The sequence below is a fragment of the Nerophis lumbriciformis genome, linkage group LG02 (genome assembly GCF_033978685.3).
Source record: "Nerophis lumbriciformis linkage group LG02, RoL_Nlum_v2.1, whole genome shotgun sequence".
NCBI classification, from domain to species: domain Eukaryota; kingdom Metazoa; phylum Chordata; class Actinopteri; order Syngnathiformes; family Syngnathidae; genus Nerophis; species Nerophis lumbriciformis.
This window is the reverse complement of record NC_084549.2, coordinates 69147357-69168246: the sequence shown is the minus strand read 5'-3', so window position 1 is coordinate 69168246 and position 20890 is coordinate 69147357. Positions and strand designations below refer to the sequence as shown.

General features: G+C 42.5%; 1 protein-coding gene across 1 annotated transcript; it reads right to left on the bottom strand.

Annotated features, from left to right (window-relative positions):
- Positions 1–4603: 4603 nt before the first annotated feature.
- On the bottom strand, positions 4604–13433 carry LOC133616340 (uncharacterized). The gene is made up of 6 exons (XM_061975526.1): positions 13345–13433; positions 13191–13273; positions 8736–8850; positions 8468–8580; positions 8293–8407; positions 4604–4804 (listed from the first exon to the last, which is right to left on the bottom strand). The coding sequence occupies exons 1-6, from the start codon at positions 13388–13390 to the stop codon at positions 4629–4631; spliced, it is 648 nt and encodes a 215-aa protein (XP_061831510.1). The 5' UTR covers positions 13391–13433; the 3' UTR covers positions 4604–4628.
- Positions 13434–20890: the final 7457 nt, after the last annotated feature.

The following is a 20890-nucleotide window of genomic DNA, read 5'->3' as shown; positions in this document are numbered from 1 at the left end:
TGGATCCTCTTGTTTATGGTATAATCTTATCATTGGAACATGTTATCATTAGATCATCTTTTTATGGTATCATTTTATCATTGATCATGTTATCATTTGATCATCTTTTTATGGTATCATTTTATCATTGATCATGTTATCATTTGATCATTTTTTTATGGTATCATTTTATCATTGATCATGTTATCTTTGGATCATCTTTTTATGGTATAATTTGACCATAAATCATGTTATCATTGGATCATCTTTTTATGGTATCATGTGTGGATCATGTCATCATTGGATCCTCTTGTTTATGGTATAATCTTATCATTGGAACATGTTATCATTAGATCATCTTTTTATGGTATCATTTTACCATTGATCATGTTATCATTTGATCTTCTTTTTATGGTATCATTTTATCATTGATCATGTTATCTTTGGATCATCTTTTTATGGTATGATTTTACCATGAATCATGTTATCATTGGATCATCTTTTTATGGTATCATTTTATCATTGATCATGTTATCATTGGATCATCTTTTATGGTATCATTTTATCATTGATCATGTTATCATTGGATCATCTTTTTTTGGTATAATTTTACCATACATCATGTTATCATTGGATCATCTTTTTATGGTATGATTTTACCATGAATCATGTTATCATTGGATCATCTTTTTATGGTATCACGTTATCATGGATCATGTTATCATTGGATCATTTTTTTATGGTATCATGTTTGGATCATGTTATCATTGGATCCTCTTGTTTATAGTATAATCTTATCATTGGAACATGTTATCATTAGATCATCTTTTTATGGTATAATTTTATCATTGATCATGTTATCATTGGATCATCTTTTTATGGTATCATGTTATCATGGATCATGTTATCATTGGATCATTTTTTTTATGGTATCATGTTTGGATCATGTTATCATTGGATCCTCTTGTTTTCAGCGAAAATATATAATCTTATCATTGGAACATGTTATCCTCGGATCATCTTTTTATGGTATCATTTTATCATTGAATATGTTATCATTGGCTCATCTTTTTATGGTATCATTTTATCATTGAATATGTCATAATTAGATCATCTTTTTATGGTATAATCTTATCATTGATCATGTTATCATTAGATCATCTTATTATGGTATCATTTTATCATGAATCATGTTATCATTGGATCATGTTTTTGTGGCATCATTTTAATAGACCATGGTATCCTGATGTTGTTCAGACACCGTGATGACGTCATGGATAATTTGTTTCATGTTTTGTGCTATAAATGTTCGACTTATTTAATTGTTGTTAAAAGAGTTTATTTTGTGATTTAAAAGAGTCGCACTTCCTGTGTCATATTTAATATTTGTGTAACGGCTGATTCATATCCGGTACTTGTTTCAGTGCAGTAACATGCTGCCCTCTAGTGGCAGGACTGAAGAATGGCAGTTAGCAGCATTACCGCGTCTAAGCAGAGAAACTTGGCTCCTCTCAGCGAAAATATATTTACAAAACTGTTACTCAACACATTATAATTATACATCTAACTTTTACACTAAATGACGAATAATCACTCATTTTGCCGCCAAACAAAATGACAAAAGAGCAATGTTGATTCAGCTCGTGCTTAGTTTGCCATCTAGTGGTCAAAGTGTGACATGACAATCACTTTTTAGTAGACTGTCAGTCATTACATGTGAATACGATCTGAACAGGAAGCAAATACACGATCAGATTGCGCAACACCTGGACTAGATTGTGCAACACCTGGACTAGATTGCGCAACACCTGGACTATAGACTAGTCAGAGCTGATTGGATTGTACAACACCTGGACTACAGACTAGTCAGAGCTGATTGGATTGTGCAACACCTGGACTATAGACTAGTCAGAGCTGATTGGATTGCTCAACACCTGGACTATAGACTAGTCAGAGCTGATTGGATTGTGCAACACCTGGACTATAGACTAGTCAGAGCTGATTGGATTGTGCAACACCTGGACTGTAGACTAGTCAGAGCTGATTGGATTGTGCAACATCTGGACTATAGACTAGTCAGGGCTGATTGGATTGTGCAACACCTGGACTACAGACTATTCAGTGTTGATTGGATTGTACAGCATCTGGACTATAGACTAGTCAGAGCTGATTGGATTGTACAACACCTGGACTATAGACTAATCAGAGCTGGTTGGATTGTGCAACACCTGGACTATAGACTAGTCAGAGCTGATTGGATTGTGCAACACCTGGACGATAGACTAGTCAGAGCTGATTGGATTGTGCAACACCTGGACTATAGACTAGTCAGAGCTGATTGGATTGTACAACACCTGGACTACAGACTAGTCAGAGCGCATTGGATTGTGCAACACCTGGACTATAGACTAGTCAGAGCTGATTGGATTGTACAACACCTGGACTATAGACTAGTCAGAGCTGATTGGATTGTACAACACCTGGACTATAGACTAGTCAGAGCTGATTGAATTGCGCAACACCTGGACTGTAGACTAGTCAGAGCTGATTGGATTGTGCAACACCTGGACTATAGACTAGTCAGTGCTGATTGGATTGTACAACACCTGGACTATAGACTAGTCAGGGCGGATTGGATTGTACAACACCTGGACTATAGCCTAGTCAGAGCTGATTGGATTGCACAACACCTGGACTATAGACTAGTCAGAGCTGATTGGATTGCACAACACCTGGACTATAGACTAGTCGGAGCTGATTGGATTGCGCAACACCTGGACTATAGACTAGTCAGAGCTGATTGGATTGTGCAACACCTGGACTATAGACTAGTCAGAGCTGATTGGATTGTACAACACCTGGACTACAGACTAGCCAGAGCTGATTGTATTGTACAACACCTGGACTATAGACTAGTCAGAGGTGATTGGATTGTGCAACACCTGGACTACAGACTAGTCAGAGATGATTGGATTGCTCAACACCTGGACTATAGACTAGTCGGAGCTGATTGGATTGTACAACACCTGGACTAGATTGTGCAACACCTGGACTATAGACTAGTCAGAGCTGATTGGATTGTGCAACACCTGGACTATAGACTAGTCAGCATTGATTGGATTGTACAACACCTGGACTACAAACTAGTCAGAGATGATTGGATTGCTCAACACCTGGACTATAGACTAGTCAGAGCTGATTGGATTGTACAACACCTGGACTACAGACTAGTCAGAGATGATTGGATTGCTCAACACCTGGACTATAGACTAGTCGGAGCTGATTGGATTGTACAACACCTGGACTACAGACTAGTCAGAGATGATTGGATTGCTCAACACCTGCACTATAGACTAGTCAGAGCTGATTGGATTGTGCAACACCTGGACTACAGACTAGTCAGAGATGATTGGATTGCTCAACACCTGGACTATAGACTAGTCGGAGCTGATTGGATTGTACAACACCTGGACTACAGACTAGTCAGAGATGATTGGATTGCTCAACACCTGGACTATAGACTAGTCAGAGCTGATTGGATTGTACAACACCTGGACTATAGACTAGTCAGAGCTGATTGGATTGTACAACACCTGGACTACAGACTAGCCAGAGCTGATTGTATTGTACAACACCTGGACTATAGACTAGTCAGAGGTGATTGGATTGTGCAACACCTGGACTACAGACTAGTCAGAGATGATTGGATTGCTCAACACCTGGACTATAGACTAGTCGGAGCTGATTGGATTGTACAACACCTGGACTAGATTGTGCAACACCTGGACTATAGACTAGTCAGAGCTGATTGGATTGTGCAACACCTGGACTATAGACTAGTCAGCATTGATTGGATTGTACAACACCTGGACTACAAACTAGTCAGGGATGATTGGATTGCTCAACACCTGGACTATAGACTAGTCAGAGCTGATTGGATTGTACAACACCTGGACTACAGACTAGTCAGAGATGATTGGATTGCTCAACACCTGGACTATAGACTAGTCGGAGCTGATTGGATTGTACAACACCTGGACTACAGACTAGTCAGAGATGATTGGATTGCTCAACACCTGCACTATAGACTAGTCAGAGCTGATTGGATTGTACAACACCTGGACTATAGACTAGTCAGAGCTGATTGGATTGTGCAACACCTGGACTATAGACTAGTCAGAGCTGATTGGATTGTGCAACACCTGGACTATAGACTAGTCAGAGCTGATTGGATTGTGCAACACCTGGACTATAGACTAGTCAGAGCTGATTGGATTGTGCAACACCTGGACTATAGACTAGTCAGAGCTGATTGGATTGTACAACACCTGGACTACAGACTAGTCAGAGCTGATTGGATTGTGCAACACCTGGACTATAGACTAGTCAGAGCTGATTGGATTGTGCAACACCTGGACTATAGACTAGTCAGAGCGGATTGGATTGATCAACACCTGGACTATAGACTAGTCAGAGCGGATTGGATTGTACAACACCTGGACTATAGACTAGTCAGAGCTGATTGGATTGTGCAACACCTGGACTATAGACTAGTCAGGGCTGATTGGAGGAGACACCCAGACCAGGGCGACACAGGTGTGCACTGAAGACCGCGACAAAGATGAACGGTGCAGTGTGTTTATTGTTCTTCAGCCGCACACCAGACACGTGGACCGTGCTTCTCCCTCCAAGTCCAAACTTCTCAGCTCCTCGGTGAAGTCCTGAATGATGTCACTCCGACTATGGTTGCCGGTCTTGGTGGTCAGGCAGTCCTGATCTTTGGGGAAATACGCCGTCTTTGCTCCTGCGACTTGGATGGAGGCTTCTAGAGAGGGACGGTTGAAACAGAGGGACTAATATAGATGATTGACAACACGTGTCTTTCTGTGTGCACACTAGGGTTGTACGGTATACCGGTACTAGTATAGTACCGCCATACTAATGAATCATATTCTGTACTATACCGCCTCTAAAAAGTACCTGTCCCTGCCCTTTCCCCCTTGTTTTTATTAACGGGCATCAGAATCAGAATCAGATTGGTCGATGGTGCGTCGAGACATTGCTGGGTTTTACGAACACACTAACTTTAGTATGCTTAAGGTCCGTTGCTTTAGTTATTAGCTATTGTGCTCAAGTTAGACTTTTCTAATCTATGCAAGGACAAAACTTCTTGTCTGAGGGGTGGCCTCAGCCACAGATGTTATCTTTGTTTTAGCCCGCTAACAGGCCACGGACTTCAAGGACCTCAACGAAGATAAGATGACAGCACGCAGACGAAGCAGAGACTTCAAGGACCTCAACGAAGATAGGATGACAACACACAGACGAAGCGGGGACAAGGCGAAATCACAAGGCCCCCAGCACATTCCGTCACGTATTGTGCGTACTGGATATATATATGTGACCACTCCTGTTAGAGGCGGCCTTAGTGTTGTTGACTGTGGAACTCCTGAATAAATAAAGGGACGCAGGAGCTGAACCTTAGAGCGTAGGGCGAGACTGTGACTAAGGGCGCAGCTCCATGCGTTCTCCTCATGAGCTAAATTGAACTCTGTCTCTGCATGATTCCTTGCTTCTTGTCTGATTAATAGATGTCATCAGTGCTTGAACCTGACACATGTTCAGCAGCGCACACACACAGAGTACTTACAAGCAGACACGGTGTGTGGACAGAAAAGGGAGAACGGACGCATTTTGGCCTAAAAAGTAAAGATAAAGGTGACGTTATAACACTGAAACGCCCTCAGGAAGAGGTGCTTTAAGACACTAATCCTTGCCTCCATGGCGACAAATAGAGTAAGTTTCTTACAAGTACCATTATCACTGGAGGACGCTAAACATGCTTCACTTCACACCGTAGGAGGATACAATAACTCACCAATATCACAATATATACAAATGCCATGGTTGGATCTACACCTGACATCCACTGTAATGATACCAAGTACAGGAGCGTATCTGGTCGATACTACTATGATTACATCGATAATTTTTTATCGTTACCAAATATTATGTTTATATTCTGGAAATACGTCCCAGGACACATCCATCCATCCATCCATTTTCTACCGCTTATTCCCTTTAGGGGTCGCGGGGGGCGCTGGAGCCTATCTCAGCTACAATCGGGCGGAAGGCGGGGTACACCCTGGACAAGTCGCCACCTCATCGCAGGGCCAACACAGATAGACAGACAACATTCACACTCACATTCACACACTAGGGCCAATTTAGTGTTGCCAATCAACTTATCCCCAGGACACATGAGAACTTAAATTATGACCAATGTATGATCTTGTAAAAAAGTTCAAGTTAAAGTACCAATGAGGTGTGGCGAAATTATTATCTGCATTTGACCCATCACCCATCATATGTTGCCATCCAAGCAACGTTATCATGGACGCCCCTGCTTATTTCAGCAAGACAATGCCAAGCCATGTTACATCAGCGTGGCTTCATAGTAAAAGAGTGCGGGTACTAGACTGGCCTGCCTGTAGTCCAGACCTGTCTCCCATTGAAAATGTGTGGCGCATTATGAAGCCTAAAATACCACAAGGGAGACCCCCGGACTGTTGAACAACTTAAGCTGTACATCAAGCAAGAATGGGAAAGAATTCCACCTGAAAAGCTTCAAAAATGTGTCTCCTCAGTTCCCAAAGGTTTACTGAGTGTTGTTAAAAGGAAAGGCCATGTAACACAGTGGTAAAAATGCCCCTGTGTCAACTTTTTTTGCAATGTGTTGCTCAGTGTGAACATGAAATATCTTGTCTTTGCAGTCTATTCAATTGAATATAAGTTGAAAAGGATTTGCAAATCATTGTATTCTGTTTTTATTTCCCATTTACACAACGTGCCAACTTCACTGGTTTTGGGTTTTGTAATTTATATCCATTCTTTTATATTTCATTTAAAAGGTACGATAAATACTTGATTTCAAATGAATAATTGTGTTCTAGATTGCGATATCAATATCAATCAAATCAAATCAAATCAACTTTATTTATAAAGCACATTTAAAATTTACCACAGGGGTAGCCAAAGTGCTGTACAATGAGCAGGTTAAAAGATAAAACGAGTATCGAGCAAACACAACGCAACACAAACAGAACATGATAAAAAATAAATAATTAAAATAGAATTAATAAAAACATAAAAACATAAAAACAGGATCACAGCAGGTGTATTATGGGGCGCCATTGCAGGATGGATATCACTCAGTGTTAAAAGCCATGGAATAAAAATATGTTTTTAAGAGAGATTTAAAAACAGGAAGAGAGGAGGCTTGTCTAACACTCAGGGGTAGGTCGTTCCAGAGCTTGGGAGCAGCAACGGCGAAAGCTCTGTCACCTCTAAGCTTCAGCCTTGTGTCAGGGACCGTCAACAGCAGCTGATCGGCTGATCTTAAGGATCGGGTGGGGCAGTAAGGCTGAAGGAGGTCGGAGAGATAGGTTGGCGCGAGGTTGTTTAGACATTTAAAAACAAATAAAAGGAGTTTAAAATGTATTCGGTAACGCACAGGGAGCCAGTGAAGGGACGCTAAAATAGGGGTGATGTGCTCACGTCTGCGGGTCTGTGTTAGCAGACCCGCGGTTATATCAATCCAAATAACCGCGCATGTTTTTGTTTGTGTTTTGGGCGTAGTTCCTGTGTTTTCGGGTTGTTTCCTGTTGAGCGCTCTTATTTTGGTCTCACTTCCTGTTGGTGTCTGGCAGTAACTTGAGCCCTGCTTCTCAGCGCCAGTGATTAGTAATGATGCCTCTCACCTGCTGTGTTTGATTACTGGAGGGCTTTAAATGCCAGCCTCACAGCTTGCTTGTTTTGGTTACGCGGGTGTTTGTTACAGATCCTTTTGTTTTGGACCCTTTGATTGTCAGCTTAACGTGCACAGCTTGACTATTTGGATTTTCCACCTGCCTTTGCATTTTTGGGGGTCTCTGTCGCGACGACTGAACGTGACATGTGGCACGACGAAAGCCACGCAGGCTCTGGATGCATACTTGCCAACCTTGAGACCTTCGAATTCGGGAGATTGGGGATGGGGTTTGAGGTGTGGAGGGGTCGGGGTTGGGTGTATATTGTAGCCCGGAAGAGTTAGGGATGCAAGGGATTCTGGGTATTTGTTCTGTTGTGTTTATGTTGTGTTACGGTGCGGATGTTCTCCCGAAATGTGTTTGTCATTCTTGTTTGGTGTGGGTTCACAGTGTGGGCACTGAAATTTGTGAGTCTCCCGGAAAAATCGGGAGGGTTGGCAAGTATGTCTGGATGACTCCCGTGGTTGAGACTAGTACGAGGTCCGTGGGTGAGTTGGACTTTTACCGTTGCAAAGTGCCAGCCTGTTTCCACCGACGTACTGACTTTTCCATTTGTAGCCCGTCTCATCGCTGCATTCCTCAAACGGGCGACTGGTCCTCAGGAAGGCAAAATCGTAACCCTGCAAGACATTCGGCAAAGTGACTTCCCGCCGGCCGCACGGCAGCGTCGTGTGACTCACGTGGTTGCACAAGGGTTTGCAGTAACGCCTGTTGGCCAGCGTCACACACGCCAAGCCTCCGTTCTTGGGAACCTCCGGCTCAGGACATTGCACAGGCTCCGCCCCTAGACATTCTGTATGCAAACACAGTTGTCACGAATGTGTAATGGATCTACCGCAAACGGAGTTGGACGTTCGAGTAAAGTCTGACGGACTGTAACGGACTACGACTACTGTACCACCTCAGATCCATAATCAAAGATCACTTGATCACGTGACAACTTCCTACCACTCAGCTGATGCGTGTGCATGACGGCCATCACATTCCTCAGGTGGACAAGCAGCGCTGCCTTCTGCTGACTGGACCACGTAGGTGACTGGCTCGCGTTGCACTCGAGCGCCACCTGTTGGTCCATGCAAGGAACACACCTTGTTTTGACATTTAAAGCAACTTCAAGCACACAAACGTTGTTGTCATGGATCAGGTTATCCCAAATCATGTATCATAGATCACATTCTCATGGAATCATGGATCAGTCAGTACGTGTCCATGCACTAAATTAGTCCGATTTCTGAAAGTTTGGCTCTAAATAAGCCTCCTGCAGCCCAGGGAAACACCTTGATTCAAACCTTGTTTGGTTTTTGAAAAGTTGGACGAACACACCTGGATTATGCGATTGTCCAGTACAATAGCAACCTTTAGCTGGAGCAGTACAGTATCAGTCGAGGCACAAAATAGTCCACCACAATAACAACCTTCATCTGGAACAGTATCAGTCGGGGCACAAGATTGTCCAGAACAATAGCAACCTTCATCTAGAACAGTATCAGTCGGGGCACAAGATAGTCCACAACAATAACAACCTTCATCTGGAACAGTATCAGTCGGGGCAAAATATAGTCCAGAACAATAGCAACCTTCATCTGGAACGGTGTCAGTCGGGGCACAAGATAGTCCAGAACTATAGCATCCTTCACCTGGAACAGGATCAGTCAGGTCACAAGCTAGTCCAGGACAACAGCAACCTTCATCTAGAACAGTATCAGTCGGGGCACAAGATAGTCCAGAACAATAGCAACCTTCATCTGGAACAGTGTCAGTTGGGGCACAAGATAGTCCAAACCAATAGCATCCTTCCCCTGGAACAGTATCACTCAGGTCACAAGATAGTCCACAACAATAGCAACCTTCATCTGGAACAGTATCAGTCAGGTCACAAGATAGTCCAGGACAATAGCAACCTTCAGCTGGAACAGTATCAGTCAGGTCACAAGATAGACCAGGACAATAGCAACCTTCATCTGAAACATTGTCAGTTTGGGCACAAGATTGTCCAGAACAATAGCAACCTTCATCTAGAACAGTATCAGTCGGGGCACAAGATAGTCCAGAATAATAGCATCCTTCATCTGGAACATTGTCAGTTTGGGCACAAGATTGTCCAGAACAATAGCAACCTTCATCTAGAACAGTATCAGTCGGGGCACAAGATAGTCCAGAATAATAGCATCCTTCATCTGGAACATTGTCAGTTTGGGCACAAGATTGTCCAGAACAATAGCAACCTTCATCTAGAACAGTATCAGTCGGGGCACAAGATAGTCCAGGACAATAGCAACTTTAATATGGACCAGTATCCGTCGGGGCAAAATATAGTCTACAACAATAGCAACCTTTACCTGGAAAAGTATCAGTCAGGGCACAAGATAGTCCACAACAATAACAACCTTCATCTGGAACAGTATCAGTCGGGGCAAAATATAGTCCAGAACAATAGCAACCTTCATCTGGAACGGTGTCAGTCGGGGCACAAGATAGTTCAGAACAATAGCATCCTTCACCTGGAACAGTATCAGTCAGGTCACAAGCTAGTCCAGGACAAAAGCAACCTTCATCTAGAACAGTATCAGTCGGGGCACAAGATAGTCCACAACAATAGCAACCTTCATATGGACCAGTATCAGTCGGGGCACAAGATAGTCCACAGCAATAGCAACCTTCACCTGGAACACTTTCAGTCAGGTCACAAGATAGTCCAGGACAATAGCAACCTTCAGCTGGAACAGTATCAGTCAGGTCACAAGATAGTCCAGGACAATAACAACCTTCATCTGGAACAGTATCAGTTGGGGCAAAATACAGTCCACAACAATAGCAACCTTCATCTGGAAAAGTATCAGTCGGGGCACAAGATAGTCCAGAATAATAGCATCCTTCATCTGGAACAGTGTCAGTCGGGGCAAAATATAGTCCACAACAATAGCAACCTTCATCTGGAACAGTATCAGTCAGGTCACAAGATAGTCCAGGACAATAGCAACCTTCAGCTGGAACAGTATCAGTCAGGTCACAAGATAGTCCAGGACAATAACAACCTTCATCTGGAACAGTATCAGTTGGGGCAAAATACAGTCCACAACAATAGCAACCTTCATCTGGAAAAGTATCAGTCGGGGCACAAGATAGTCCAGAATAATAGCATCCTTCATCTGGAACGGTGTCAGTCGGGGCACAAGATAGTCCAGAACAATAGCATCCTTCACCTGGAACAGTATCAGTCAGGTCACAAGCTAGTCCAGGACAATAGCAACCTTCATCTATAACAGTATCAGTCGGGGCACAAGATAGTCCACAACAATAGCAACCTTCATATGGACAAGTATCAGTCGGGGCACAAGATAGTCCACAACAATAGCAAACCTTCATCTACAACAGTATCAGTCAGGTCACAAGATAGTCCAGGACAATAGCAACCTTCAGCTGGAACAGTATCAGTCAGGTCACAAGATAGTCCAGGACAATAGCAACATTCAGTTGTAACAGTATAAATTGGGGCACAAGATAGTCCACAACAATAGCAACCATCATCTGGAACAGTATCAGTTGGGGAACAAGATAGTCCACAACAATAGCAACCTTCATCTGGAACAGTATCAGTTGGGGAACAAGATAGTCCACAACAATAGCAACCTTCATCTGGAACAGTATCAGTTGGGGAACAAGATAGTCCACAACAATAGCAACCTTCATCTGCAACAATATCAGTCGTGGCACAAGATAGTCCATAACAATAGCAACCTTCATATGGACCAGTATCAGTCGGTGCACAAGATAGTCCAGCACAATAGCAACCTTCATCTGGAACAGTATCAGTCAGGTCACAAGATAGTCCAGGATAGTAGCAACCTTCATCTGGAACAGTATCAGTCGGGGCACAAAATAGTCCACAACATTAGCAACCTTCATATGGACCAGTATCAGTCGGGGCACAAGATAGTCCAGAACAATAGCAACCTTCATCTGGAACAGTGTCAGTCGGGGCAAAATATAGTCCACAACAAAAGCAACCTTCAGCTGGAAAAGTATAACAACCTTCATCTGGAACAATATCAGTTGGGACAAAATATAGTCCACAACAATAGCAACCTTTATCTGGAAAAGTATCAGTCAGGGCACAAGATGGTCCAGAACAATAGCAAACCTTCATCGACAACAGTATCAGTCAGGTCACAAGATAGTCCAAGACAATAGCAACCTTCAGCTGGAAAAGTATCAGTCAGGTCACAAGACAGTCCAGGACAATAGCAACCTTCATCTGGAACAGTATCAGTCAGGTCACAAGATAGTCCAGGACAATATTAACCTTCTGCTGGAAAAGTATCAGTCAGGTCACAAGATAGTCCAGGACAAGAGCAACCTTCAGCTGTAACAGTATACGTTGGGGCACAAGATAGTCCACAACAATAGCAACCTTCATCTGGAACAGTATCAGTTGGGGCACAAGATAGTCCATAACAATAGCAATCTTTATATGGACCACTATCAGTCGGTGCACAAGATAGTCCAGCACAATAGCAACCTTCATCTGGAACAGTATCAGTCAGGTCACAAGATAGTCCGGTACAATAGCAACCTTCAGCTGGAACAGTATCAGTCAGGTCACAAAATAGTCCAGGACAAGAGCAACCTTCAGCTGGAACAGTATCAGTCGGGGCACAAGACTGTCCAGTACAATAGCAACCTTCATCTAGAACAGTATCAGTCGGGGCACAAGATAGTCCAGAACAATAGCAACCTTCATCTGCAACAATATCAGTCGTGGCACAAGATAGTCCAGAACAATAGCAACCTTCATATGGACCAGTATCAGTCGGTACACAAGATAGTCCAGCACAATAGCAACCTTCATCTGGAACAGTATCAGGCAGCAATAGTCGCATTAGAGAGTATGCATGGACACTTGGACTTCACTCTTTGGTGTGAAAATACAACAACCTAAACTGTTTTAGAAATCAGACTAATTAAGTGCATGGAAACAGTGATTGTATCATGATCGTGAATCATGTATCATAGAGCACATTATCATGGTATCATAGATCATTGTATCATGGATCACATTATCAAGGTATCCGATCCTAACATCATATATCTTGGTATCATCAGAATCAGATTTATTGGCCAAGTATATTTAACTTTGGTAGAGCAGACTGTTCTCTCTTTGTTCAATGTAATGATATCATAGATCCCGGTGTCACGGTATCATAGATCATGGTATCACAGACCACGTTATGCTATCATGGATCATTATTTGTGGATCATGTTATCATGGCTATCATAGATCATGGTATAGATCATGGTATCATGGATCATGGCCTCATGAATCACTAATTGTAGATCATGTTATAGTATCACAGACCACATTATCCAGGATCATGCTATCATGAATCATATAAAATGTTGTACCTGAAGATCAGCTGATAGGTTGTCCAGGAGCTCTGAGTCGCAGTTGTTCCCTAGTTTTTGACCTTGACAGGATCTTGACAAAACTGCCAGAAAAGACTTCTCATAATCCATAAATGTTGATAATGAACAAAACATGCGTCATCTACCCTAGTACCTGTGAGCAAGCACAGCCAAGACACCGTTCTCTTTAGCGCCGCCATCTCGTTTGTTCTCCGACACGACTAAACACGACCTTTTGACTCAGGCTTTCGGGGACAAAGTTTACAGAGTTGGCCAATCCTGGACTGCCCCCGAGGGATGACATTTTGTAATAGAAAACCCAAAACCAGTGAAGTTGTCACGTTGTGTGAATGGTAAATAAAAACAGAATACAATGATTTGCAAATCCTTTTCAACTTATATTCAATTGGATGGACTGCAAAGACAAGATATTTAATGTTGGAACTGAGAAATGTAATTGTCTTTTGCAAATAATCATTAACTTAGAATTTAATGGCAGCAACACATCGCAAAAAAGCTGTCACAGTGGCATTTTTAGGCCTTTCCTTTTAACAAGACTCAGTAAACCTTTGGGAACTGAGGAGACAACATTTTTAAAGTGGAATTATTTCCCATTCTTGCTTGATGTACAGCTTAAGCTAGAAGGTACGGTGAGTACCAGACGACACAATCAGTACCAGAAGACATGGTCGGTACCAGAAGGCACAGTCTGTACCAGGAGACACAATCAGTACGAGAAGGCACCGCCAGTCCCAGAAGACACGGTCTGTATCAGAAGGCATGATCCGTATCAGAAGGCACGATTTGTACCAGAAGGCACGGTCAGTACCAGAAGACACAATCAGTACCAGAAAGCACGGTCAATACTAGAAGCCAAGGTCACTACCAGAAGACACAATCAGTACCGGAGTACACGGTCTGTACCAGAAGTCACGATCAGTACCGGAAGGCACGGTCAGTACCATAAGACACAATCAGTACCAGAAGCCACAATCAGTACCAGAAGACACAATCAGTACCAGAAGGCACGATCAGCACCGGAAGGCACGGTCAGTACCGGAAGGCATGGTCAGTACCAAAAGACACAATCAGTAACAGAAGGCACCATCAGTACCAGAAGACGTGGTTTGTATCAGAAGGCACAATCAGTACCGGAAGGCATGATCTGTATCACAAGGCACGATTTGTATCAGAAGGCACGATTTGTACCAGAAGACACGGTCAGTACCAGAAGACACGATCAGTACCAGAAGACACAATCAGTACCAGAAGGCACAATCAGTACCAGAAGGCACAATCAGTTCCAGAAGGCACGGTCTGTACCAGAAGGCACGATCAGTTCCGGAAGGCACAGCCAGTACCAGAAGGCACGATCAGTACCAGAAAGCACGGTCAGTACTAGAAGCCATGGTCACTACAAGAAGGCACGATCAGTACCGGAAGGCTCGATAAGTACCGGAAGGCACCGTCAGTACCAGAAGGCACCGTCAGTACCAGAAGGCACCGTCAGTACCAGAAGGCACCATCAGTAACAGAAGACATGGTTTGTACCAGAAGACATGGTTTGTACCAGAAGACACGGTCAGTACCAGAAGACACGGTCAGTACCAGAAGACACAATCAGTACCACAAGACACGGTCAGTACCAGAAGACACAATCAGTACCAGAAGACACGGTTTGTACCAAAAGACACAATCAGTACCAGATGACACGGTCTGTACCAGAAGGCACAAGCAGTTCCGGAAGGCACGGCCAGTACCAGAAGACACAATCAGTACCAGAAGGCATGGTCTGTACCAGAAGGCACGATCAGTACCAGAAAGCACGGTCAGTAATAGAAGCCACGGCCAGTACCAGAAGACACCATCAGTAACAGAAGACATGGTGTGTACCAGAAGACACAGTCAGTACCAGAAGACACAATCAGTACCAGAAGAGACGGTCAGTACCAGAGGACACAATCAGTACCAGAAGACACGGTCAGTACCAGAAGACACAATCAGTACCAGAAGACACAGTCAGTACCAGAAGACACGGTTTGTACCAGAAGACACAATCAGTACCAGAAGATACAATCAGTACCAGAAGATACAATCAGTACCGGAAGGCACGATCAGTTCCGGAAGGCACGGCCAGTACCAGAAGACACAATCAGTACCAGAAGCCACGGTCAGTACCAGAAGAGACGGTTTGTACCAAAAGACACAATCAGTACCAAAAGACACGGTCAGTACCAGAAGAGACGGTCTGTACCAAAAGACACAATAAGTACCAAAAGACACGGTCAGTACCAGAAGACACGGTCAGTACCAGAAGACACAATCAGTACCAGAAGACACAATCAGTACCAGAAGGCACGGTCTGTACCAGAAGGCACGGTCTGTACCAGAAGGCACGGTCAGTACCAGAAAGCACGGTCAGTACTAGAAGCCACGGTCAGTACAAGAATACACAATCAGTACCAGAAGAGACGGTTTGTACCAGAAGACACAATCAGTACCAGAAGAGACGGTTTGTACCAAAAGACACAATCAGTACCAGAAGACACGGTCAGTACCAGAAGACACAATCAGTATCAGAAGACACGGTCAGTACCAGAAGACACAATCAGTATCAGAAGACACGGTCAATACTAGAAGACACAATCAGTACCAGAAGAGACGGTTTGTACCAAAAGACACAATCAGTACCAGAAGACACGGTCAGTACCAGAAGACACAATCAGTATCAGAAGACACGGTCAATACTAGAAGACACAATCAGTACCAGAAGAGACGGTTTGTACCAAAAGACACAATCAGTACCAGAAGACACGGTCAGTACCAGAAGAAACAATCAGTACCAGAAGGCACGGTCTGTACCAGAAGGCACGATCAGTACCAGAAAGCACGGTCAGTACTAGAATCCACAGTCAGTACTAGAAGACACAATCAGTACCAGAAGACACGGTCTGTACCAGAAGGCACGATCAGTACCAGAAGACACAGTCAGTACCAGAAGACACAATCAGTATCAGAAGACACGGCCAGTACCAGAAGACACAATCAGTATCAGAAGACACGGTCAGTACCAGAAGACACGGTGAGTACCAGAAGATAAAATCAGTACCAGAAGGCATGGTCTGTACCAGAAGACGCGGTCAGTACCAGAAGACACGATCGGTCAATATTTCTTTCCAAAGCATACACATCTGTACATAAACCCAAACGTTCTGCTCGGCAGCCTTACCCAACTAGAGATGGATTCATGGCTCGTTTAAGGGTGCCGGATCTTGAGGAGCCGTTCCTTCCAGAGAGCCGTTAAAAAGACCGGCTGGTTCTAGTCATTTTTGATCAGTTTTTCCTAACAAGGAAACAATCAGTTGTAATAATCACTTCATGTACACAAATAGCCTCTGACTGTGTTTATATTTGATCATCAAATGTTTTTGAGTAATCACAACCTTAGCTCGCCTGACATGTTTATTCACCATCGCTCACGGGGGGATTTGTCCTGGTGACTTGTTGGACTTGGCTTCTCGCTCGTCCTTGGCCATCAATTATCAGGCGCGGGAAAAGAAAAGGCTCGGCGTGGATGAACATCAAAGGCAGCCGTCACGCCTCATTAGCGTGGCGACAGACGCTACGCTAGCTGCAGACTGGTGTTGTGAAGGAGCCTCGCCAGCCTCCAGGCGAAGTTTGCTAATAACTTTCATTAGCTCATGTTAATTACCTCTGCGCGTTTGGCAGGCGGCTCGTTCGTCTTGTAAACGCATTTTACAGAGCCACTTAGCTTTTGTCAGATTCACGGGAAAATGGCATCTGACGGAACGCTGACGCTGAGCCCGAATGATCATCAACGAGCTCTTCGCGGCAAACAAATCGCCGACATTTGACTCTGCGGCAGCCAGCTGTCAAAAAGACACCGTTGACTCCCTCGGGGTGTTTGCAGCTGGAACAAGGTCTTGTCTAGCTAAAGTCAGGAGCCTGCCAACAACTACGGTTCTCCCGTAATGAGAACGGTTTTTGATTATCCAGTGGTAAAAACTACGGTTTTCCATTTAAAACTCATTAACTTAAAAATCGAAGCTACGTAGCGAAGCAGGGGACAAAATATACGGGAAACATCAATGATGATTGGTTGGTTTACGTATAAGAACATCCATGATTGGTTGGTGGGTTTACTATGATGAGTCACGATTGGTTAAGATTAGGGTAAACCATTACGGCCAGTGGCTGTGAAGTGAACACTAGTAAGGTTCTAAATACTGCATAGAGTAGGCTAACCCATGTGGTTCCTGTGGATGCGAACACAAGTGGTAACTACTGTAGTGACTAAATAACATAGTTACTGCAACAGACAAGGTAATAAGTAAATAATGTCAATAACTAGATGAACCATCTGTGGATGTGAAGTGAACACTAGTAAGGTTGTAAATACTGTAAGGAGTAGGCTAACCCATGTGGTTCCTGTGGCTGTGAACACAAGTGGTAATTACTGTCGTGACTAAATAACATAGTGACTGAAACAGACAAATTAATGTGTAAATAATGTCAATAACTAGATGAACCATCTGTGGATGTGAAGTGAACACTAGTAAGGTTGTAAATACTGTATAGAGTAGGCTAACCGATGTTGTTCCTGTGGATGCGAACACAAGTGGTAATTACTGTAGTGACTAAATAATATAGTGACTGAAACAGACAAATTAATGTGTACATAATGTAAGTAACATGATGAACCATCTGCGGATGTGAAGTGAACGCTAGTAAGGTTGTAAATACTGTATAGAGTAGGCTAACCCATGTGGTTCCTGTGGATGTGAACACACGTAATTACTGTAGTGACTAAATAACATAGTGACTGAAACAGACAAAGTAATGTGTAAATAATGTCAATAACTAGATGAACCATCTGTGGATGTGAAGTGAACACTAGTAAGGTTGTAAATACTGTATAGAGTAGGCTCACCCATGTGGTTTCTGTGGATGTGAACACGGGTTGTAATTACTGTAGTGACTAAATAACATAGTGACTGAAACAGACAAAGTAATGTGTAAATAATGTCAATAACTAGATGAACCATCTGTGGATGTGAAGTGAATACTGTATAGAGTAGGCTAACCCATGTTATTCCTGTGGATGCGAACACAAGTGATAATTACTGTAGTGACTAAATAATATAGTAACTGAAACAGACAAATTAATGTGTAATTAATGTAAGTAACCAGATGAACCATCTGCGGATGTGAAGTGAACACTAGTAAGGTTGTAAATACTGTAAGGAGTAGGCTAACCCATGTTGTTCCTGTGGATGTGAACACACGTAATTACTGTAGTGACTAAATAACATAGTGACTGAAACAGACAAAGTAATGTATAAATAATGTCAATAACTATATGAACCATCTGTGGATGTGAAGTGAACACTAGTAAGGTTGTAAATACTGTAAAGAGTAGGCTAACCCATGTTGTTCCTGTGGATGCGAACACAAGTGGTAATTACTGTAGTGACTAAATAACATAGTGACTGAAGCAGACAAATTAATGTGTAAATAATGTAAGTAACCAGATGAACCATCTGTGGATGTGAAGTGAACACTAGTAAGGTTGTAAATACTGTAAAGAGTAGGCTAACCCATGTGGTTCCTGTGGATGTGAACACACATAATTACTGTGGTGACTAAATAACATAGTGACTGAAACAGACAAAGTAATGTATAAATAATGTCAATAACTAGATGAACCATCTGTGGCTGTGAAGTGAACACTAGTAAGGTTGTAAATACTGTATAGAGTAGGCTAACCCATGTGGTTCCTGTGGCTGTGAACACAAGTTGTAATTACTGTAGTGACTAAATAACATAGTGACTGAAACAGACAGAGTAATGTGTAAATAATGTAAATAACCAGATGAACCATCTGTGGATGTGAAGTGAACACTAGTAAGGTTGTAAATACTGTAAAGGGTAGGCTAACCCATGTGGTTCCTGTGGCTGTGAACACAAGTTGTAATTACTGTCGTGACTGAATAACATAGTGACTGAAACAGACAAAGTAATGTGTAAATAATGTCAATAGCTAGATGAACCATCTGTGGATGTGAAGTGAACACTAGTAAGGTTGTAAATACTGTATAGAGTAGGCTAACCCATGTTGATCCTGTGGATGCGAACACAAGTGGTCATTACTGTAGTGACTAAATAATATAGTGACTGAAAGAGACAAATTAATGTGTAAATAATGTAAGTAACCAGATGAACCATCTGTGGATGTGAAGTGAACACTAGTAAGGTTGTAAATACTGTATAGAGTAGGCTAACCCATGTGGTTCCTGTGGATGTGAACACACATAATTACTGTAGGGACTAAATAACATAGTGACTGAAACAGACAAAGTAATGTATAAATAATGTCAATAACTAGATGAGCCATCTGTGGATGTGAAGTGAACACCAGTAAGGTTGTAAATACTGTATAGAGTAGACTAACCCATGTTGTTCCTGTGGATGTGAACACAAGTTGTAATTACTGTAGTGACTAAATAACATAGTGACTGAAACAGACAAATTAATGTGTAAATAATGTCAATAACTAGATGAACCATCTGTGAATGTGAAGTGAATACTAGTAAGATTGTAAATACTGTAAAGGGTAGGCTAACCCATGTGGTTCCTGTGGCTGTGAACACAAGTTGAAATTACTGTCGTGACTGAATAACATAGTGACTGAAACAGACAAATTAATGTGTAAATAATGTAAATAACCAGATGAACCATCTGTGAATGTGAAGTGAATACTAGTAAGATTGTAAATACTGTAAAGGGTAGGCTAACCCATGTGGTTCCTGTGGCTGTGAACACAAGTTGTAATTACTGTCGTGACTGAATAACATAGTGACTGAAACAGACAAAGTAATGTATAAATAATGTAAATAACTAGATGAACCATCTGTGGATGTGAAGTGAATACTGTATAGAGTAGGCTAACCCATGTTGTTCCTGTGGATGTGAACACAAGTGGTAATTACTGTAGTGACTAAATAACAGAGGTGGGACCAAGTCATTGTTTTGCAAGTCACAAGTAAGTCTCAAGTCTTTGCCCTCAAGTCCGAGTCAAGTCCCGAGTCAAGACAGGCAAGCCCCGAGTCAAGTCCAAAGTCAAGACTGGAAAGTCTCAAGTCAAGTCCTAAGTCCTGCATTTTGAGTTTCGAGTCCTTTCAAGTCCTTTTAACCACAGACTAATATATTAACACAGATTGTGTATGCTTTTCAAACGCTGTATTTATTTATTAAAACAAGTGCATTTTAAATTGCAGGAAAGAAAATTGTGCTGACATTGCACTTTATAATAGCACTATTAACCAGTCATTTTAAACATTAACTCATTCCTTTACAGAACAAACACATTGAAAAATAAAGTGCAAATGTACTTATTTGTACAAAAGTGTTAACATTGAAAAAACATGACATATACGTGAACATAACAAAAAAGTTGTACTTTTTATATGTCAGGGTCCTATGCTGCATTGCATTTGCAAAAGACCAAATTAGCCAAGAGTCTGTCAGTCATTTGTGCACGATGGGGGCGTAGTATGATGCCACCATGGCTGAAAACTCGCTCCACTGGAGCACTGGAGGCAGGCACTGCCAAGACTCTCATGGCCACTCGGAACAGTGAAGGAAGAGTCTTCATGTTCGATGCCCAGAACAAAAGGGGG